We start from the raw sequence: 6,031 nt of genomic DNA on the forward strand, positions 1-6,031 counted from the left end.
TAGAGGTAAGTTCTGCTGAGCCCTAGATGGTCCCTTACGGTCCTCTGCTCAGACACTCGGCCATTCCCGCCCATCACTGGCAAGGGGAAGGGGCACGTCCCCACCCCAAACCAGGCTCACTCTCAGCTTCCTGGGCCCCCATTAGCAGCTGTGGCCGAGGGAGCGGCTCTGTGGAGGGAGCCCCAGGTCTCCATCCTGCCCACCCCAGGGCTCTAGTCACCCTGGCTCAGCCTGTGCCCCCAGCTTCGGAGCACGGGGCTGTCCTGACTCTCTTGGTCCTGAGGTCTCCGAAACAGGTACCAGCCCTCCAGAGGCTGGGGGCGGGGGGCGGGGGGGGGGCTCCCCAGGAGCTTTGTTTATTTTCCCAGTGTGTCCGCATCCCTGTTTCCGCCCTGCCCACAGGAGGGAATGCTTTAAAGAAAATCTCAGTTATTAATGTGGTTTCTTTTGTTGTAAGTCATTGCAAAGGCACCAAACGAGGGTTTATTTTCCTAACGTGCTTGGCATAGCTCAGCGCCGGCCACAGACTTCAGCGTTTGATTTGGGAGGAACGCGAGACCCCGGTTTGCTCTGAGTCACCAGTGAAGCCACAGCCTTCCCGGCCAGTTCCGGGGGTGCCTGCTCTGGGAAAATCACTGGCGAGCATAGGGTACATCTACTGGTGGCTTTGGGAAAACAAAAGAGCAAAAAATAATAAAAAAAAAAAAATAAAAAATGTGAACCTTGCTACCCTGGCAGATTTGAAAATGGATCAATTTTCTTAACTCATGAGTCTCCCCACTGGCCCTTCATTTTTAATACGGGGTCCTCCATCTCTTTGTGATGTCAGTTTCTTTCTTTGCACCCAGAAACAGCTCCAGAAGCCACACAAAAACCCACTTCTGAGCACGTCCCGATCTCCAGCAGGCGCCAGCGTTCCCCGCAGGCCCAGGACTAGGGGGTAGAAGTCGCAGCCCAGAGCCCATGCCTGCTGGCCTGGGGTCCAGAGTCCTGGCACCCCGAGGTTTAGTTGGCCACTTAGGAAAGGGGTCCAGTGATGCAGGCCTGGCTCACCGAGATGCGGGGAGGAAAGGTTCCTTCTCCCCCACTTGGAGACCTCAAGACTCCGGCATCCGTGGTGAGTGTTAGGGGCGGGGGTCACCTGCCCGAGAGGGAAGCCTATGGAAGAAGAGCAGGGCAGTTGGCTTCTGTCCTCTCTCTGCAGGCCCAGACCCCGACGGCCAGCTGAGAGGGTCTCCCAGACCAGCAGCAGCCACGCAGCGCCCCAGCCTCCGCTGCCCTGCCTGCCTCTCGGGGCGTTGGGACTCTGCCTGGCAGCGGGCACCCCTGGCTTGCGGCTTGGGGCTGGCCTTGGGGGAGATGTTTGACTCTATATAAAACATTTGGATTTCACGGACTAGTGATTTGCTTTCAATCTAAGGAATGAGTATAGGGTTACTGCCTTTTAATTTCGCCAAGTAAGGACATTAAAATCAAACAATCTCCAGTTACTATCCCTAGTTCATAAAAGAAAGGATGGTCAAACACCAAAAGTGAGGAGGAAAGATCCCAATATAACCATCCCAAACACAGAGAATCCTTTACACTGGAAGGGGAAGCTTCCTGACGAACTCTCCCTGTTGTCCCGTTGGCTTCAGCTTCCAGAGGCCTGGGGAAAATCTCCCCCAGGGGGCCAGGGGAAGCACTGAGCTAGACGGCCCTTCCCCAGGCAGCGCTGGGCGGGGTTTCCGAGGTAGGAGGCAGCCATGAGCCCGGCCTTGAGCCTTCAGCCCTTTGTCGCTCACTGGTGAGGGGAAGGAGATGCCGGTCTGTGGAGGTTGTTGCTCTAGCCCCGTCCCACCTGCCCCCACACCCAGTACCTTCTCTGTCCCCAGTACAGTCCTACCCCTGGGGTGTGGAAGCCCCACCTCCGGAAAGGCCCTGCAGGCCTCCAGGGCTCAGTTGAGAGTGGCGAGGCCCCAGGGGGCCGCTGGGGAGGCCCAGTATCCACCAAGCTGCCTGGGGGGCTGCCAGAGACCACCTCCCCTCCCCGCGCCCCCAGGCACTTAATGTCCCCAGCTGGCATGAGCTGTTCTGGAACTCTGCAGAAAAACCCTGGGTTTGGAAACCTTCTCCGCTGTGTCCAAGAGAAGCAATGCCTTCCACTGTCTCTCCCCACGGCTGGGGGCCAGGGTGGAGACAGGCACCGGCCCCTGGCTAGGACTCGAGTAGAGAGAACGCCTGTGCCTCCTTCCCTCCGCCCGTGTGACTGCCGCCCCCTCTCCTTTTCTCCCTTCGTTCTTGGCTTCGCCTTCAGTTTGCTCCTCCTCCTCTGCCCTGCCAAGGCTGCCAAGGGGGTCCCGCATTCACCAGAGCCCTCTCCTCTCCCCTTAGGGGAAGCCAGCTCTGAGCCAGCCCGCTCCTCCCAGGAGACCCGAGGTCCTGCAAGAAACTCGGGGGAACAGAGCCCCTCTCCTCCTGAACCCCCAGGCCCCCCACCTATAACCCCTGGTCCAAACCAGACACCTTCCTTCTGGTTTTCCCTCAGGGAAACCCCAGTTCCCGGGGCGGGGGGGGGTGTCGGCCGGCTTCATGCTCACCCTGGAGACGCCGGTCCATTATGGCTGGTGGGCAGCGGGCGCCCCTGGGAGGGAGCCAGTAACCACCGGACGCAGCTGGCACCAGCTGGGTACCGAGGCACAGCTGTGTGTCAGGCGTGCCTCACGTCCGCACGTGCTCCTGGACCAGGTTTCAGATGAGGCTGAAATCACCTCCGCTTTCCCTGCACCTTCTCTCATGTGAAAAGCAGGGCATGTGGCCAGCCCGGGGCTCTCTTGTCTGAGACCTGGGGGCTGGTGCAGGAAGTGGGGGTCCCCAGGAGTGGGAAGTGGTCCTCCCCGCAGGCCAGGCTGCTCCCCAGAGCTAGGGGCGGGGACTGTGGTGTCAGCCATCCTATCTCCTCCACAGGGTGTGGGTGAGCTGTGGGGACTCCTCTGACCCCCGCCAGAAAACCAGCCAGGGCCTGGGACCTTGGCTTTATCTTCATCTTCTCCTGCTCTGGCTCCCCCTCCCCTCCCCCTTCTCACCAAAGACTCAGGCCCCTGTGATCCAGTGTGACTTTCAGGGGGGAAAAAAAAAAAGCCACTTGGGTGGGTTGTTTGTTTTTAAAGCCCTTTCCTGATGACCTTTAACCTCGGCAGAGGAGAGAGGCCTAGCTGGCTCCTTCGGCTTGGGAGATGGGGGCCCGGCATCCCTGTCCCAGCCAAGGAACCCATCCGAGGACCCAGCAGTAGCTGGGGTGGGATGGGGGGCAGGCGGGCAGAGTTCGGACGGAACCCAGTTGTGTGACTTGGATGCTCTGGCCCTCGCAAGACTCGGTTTCCCTAGCTGTGCCGCGTCAATAATCACACCCACTTCCCAGGGGACTCGATCCGGCAGCGCGGCCCCGAGGGCTGTCCCCCCACACCCCCGCCCCGGGCACAAAGGCGGCCCACTTCCCCGCCGTTCCCACGACTCGCGGCGGTGGCTCTGGCCAAAAGGCGGCCGGGCCCCTCCCCGGGGGTCGAGAGCCCTGGTGCCCACCGCCCACGCGATCACGGGTCACGGACAGACAACCTCTACCGTCCGGCGGCGCGGCGGGGGCCAGCCCGGCAGCCTCCCCACCCCCCCACGCCCCCGCAGCGGGTCCTGGGCCGCGCCCGCGCCCCGGGACTCTCTCCCCCCACCCCGAGCTCCCCCCACCGGCCGGCCCCGGACCCCGCGCTTCCGTTCCCACGCCCCCGGAGCCCCGGCGACCCCGGCGCGGCCCCGCCCGGCGCCCGCACTCACCGTCCTGCGGCGTCGCCTCGCTGCCGCTGCTGCCCCCGGACGGCTCCCGCGCCGCGCCCTCCCGCGCCTCGGCCCTGGCCGCGGGGCGCACCGCCAGCCGCCCGGCCGCAGCCACCTCCTCCAGGTCCAGGAGGTGGCTCACCGTGAAGTTCTTGCGCGCCTGGGCGCAGTCGCCGGGCCCCAGCGCGGAGGGCGGCGGCGGCGGCGGCGGCGGCGGCGGCCCCGGGCCCAGCGGCGGCTTGTCCAGGGCGAAGGCGGCGGCGGCCGCGCTGTCCATGCCCGCGAGGGCCCCGGCGTCGCCGGCGCGGGTGGCAGGCGCGGGTCGGAGCGAGCGCGCCCCGGCCGCCCCGCGCTCGGGCCCCGCTGCCCGCCGCCTCCTCGCCCCCCGGCCGCCGCGGCCCGCCCGGCGCTGACGTCGGGGAAGCAAACTTTCGCCCTCCCCTCGGCCGCCTCGCCCGCTCCAAGTTGCTAAAACGCGAGCTCCTCGGGCCACACGCCCCTTCTTGAAGCGGACCTCGCCCCTGCCTCTCCTCCTCCCGCCGCCGCGCCTCGCCCGCCCCCACCCTGCGGCTGCGGGGGGCGGGGAGGGGGTCCCGCGCGGAGTCCGGCGGGAGGCTGGGGGCGGGGAGAGGGGGAAGGAGGGGTGTCCTCCCTTCACCCCTCCCCCCCCACCCATAAGGAGTAGGAAAGTTCAGTGTTTGGGGTTGGTTAAATCCCCCAACAAGTGTGTGTGTTGGGGGGGGGGTGTGGGAAGCAACCGTGGCGGGATTAGCAGCGCACACACTCCCCCCTTCACTGCCCCTTCCATTCACAAATTCCTCCGCAAGGGTGAAGGGGGGCGACTCTGAGACAGCTGACAGCGGAGAGCCCAACTCCCAGCTCCACCCTCATTCCCCCACGCACCCCAATGCCTTCCTCATCTGCCGAAAAGAAGCCAAGGTCCACCTTGGTCACTCTACCTGCCCCCCGCCATCCAGGAAGCGGCTCATTCTCAAGCTTATGGGGTGTAGACACGGCGCGGCACCCCAACACACACACCCCCGTTGCCCACCTCCAGGAAGCTCCAGGCCCTTCCCAAGGAAAATCAGGCCGGTAGGAGAGAGTTCTCCCCTCCAGAATTCCTAGTTTACACACAGAGAGGATAGACAGCCAGACGACAGCCAGACTGACAGATGGACAAGGTAAGAGAGAGGCAGGCTTGGGTCTCTGCTCTTGTTTTTGTTTTTCAAGGAAAGCGTGGAAAAGATGCCTCTGGTGGCAGCACTGAGACTGAAAGCCATCCGGGTGCCACGGGCCTTTCCACAGGCAGCTGCTGGGTGCCCTGGCTCTGTCCCTGCACAGCCATTGTGTGGGAGTCACGGCAAGAAGCCCACCAGGAGCGGGCCTTCAGGGTGTTCTTTCTGTGCTTTTGCACAGAGACCCGGCCCCTGGGAGCCTGTAGCCCAGCAGACTGGGTTCTGCATGAGTCACATTTTTCCCCCAGAGACAATGGAGAAACCCCTAAAATGAGGCTGAGTGTCCCCCAAGTGGTGTTGACCGGGGTAGTCCTCAGAGGTGCACACATAGGCGGATTGAGGGGTCGGAGCTAATATGGTGTTTCTCCCTTGGAAAGCTGCCCCCGAGGAGCGCCCAGTGAGAAAAGCCAGCGAAAGAAGGGGCAGTGCACACGGTGGGTGTGGCTGAACCATCTTCTGTGGGACCGGGCAGAGTGGGGCAGCTACTGGCTCTGGGAACTCGCTGGGAGCGCCCCGCCCTCCTGGATCGCCCACCAAGCCAAGAGTGGGGGCTCATCCCAGGAAAAGGGCTGCTGAGTGTCCCAAACAGCTTTGGTGTCAGAGACCAGGTTCCGGGCCCAGCTCTGTCTGGTGCTGGCCTCCAGAGGGTCGCCTTCCTTTTCCTGACCCCCAACTTCTTCCCCGTAGGTTGGGCCAAATGAAGTACCAGTCTCCTGGGCACTAGGGGGATTCTGCAGGTGAAATCTTGGACCCAGGGCCTAGAATACAGGGAGGATACTGTCAGTATGGGCCTGTGGACCTGGGAAGGGCCCAGGAAATGGTCTATGTCCCATTCCCTTGGATGACAGATAAGGAAACTGAGGCAGCAAAGGCAGAGGCTTCTTCCAGAGCTCGGAGAACCAGATTGTTTTGTCCAAGCTCTTCCATTGAACAGGTGGGTAAAGTGAGGCCCAGGGCCGAGAGGTATAGTGAGTGGGTCTCAGTCACAG

General features: G+C 63.0%; 1 protein-coding gene across 1 annotated transcript in view; it reads right to left on the reverse strand.

Moving 5' to 3' along the window:
- PRRX2 (paired related homeobox 2) overlaps positions 1-4,345 on the reverse strand; it is a 42,092-nt gene extending 37,747 nt beyond the window's left edge. Inside the window, exon 1 of the mRNA XM_032307704.1 lies at positions 3,808-4,345. Coding sequence (XP_032163595.1) covers positions 3,808-4,084 — 277 coding nt within the window. The 5' untranslated portion in view covers positions 4,085-4,345. The remainder of the gene's footprint in view (positions 1-3,807) is intronic.
- Positions 4,346-6,031: the final 1,686 nt, after the last annotated feature.

The sequence above is a fragment of the Mustela erminea genome, chromosome 12 (assembly GCF_009829155.1).
Source record: "Mustela erminea isolate mMusErm1 chromosome 12, mMusErm1.Pri, whole genome shotgun sequence".
In the NCBI taxonomy this organism is placed as follows: Eukaryota; Metazoa; Chordata; class Mammalia; order Carnivora; family Mustelidae; genus Mustela; species Mustela erminea.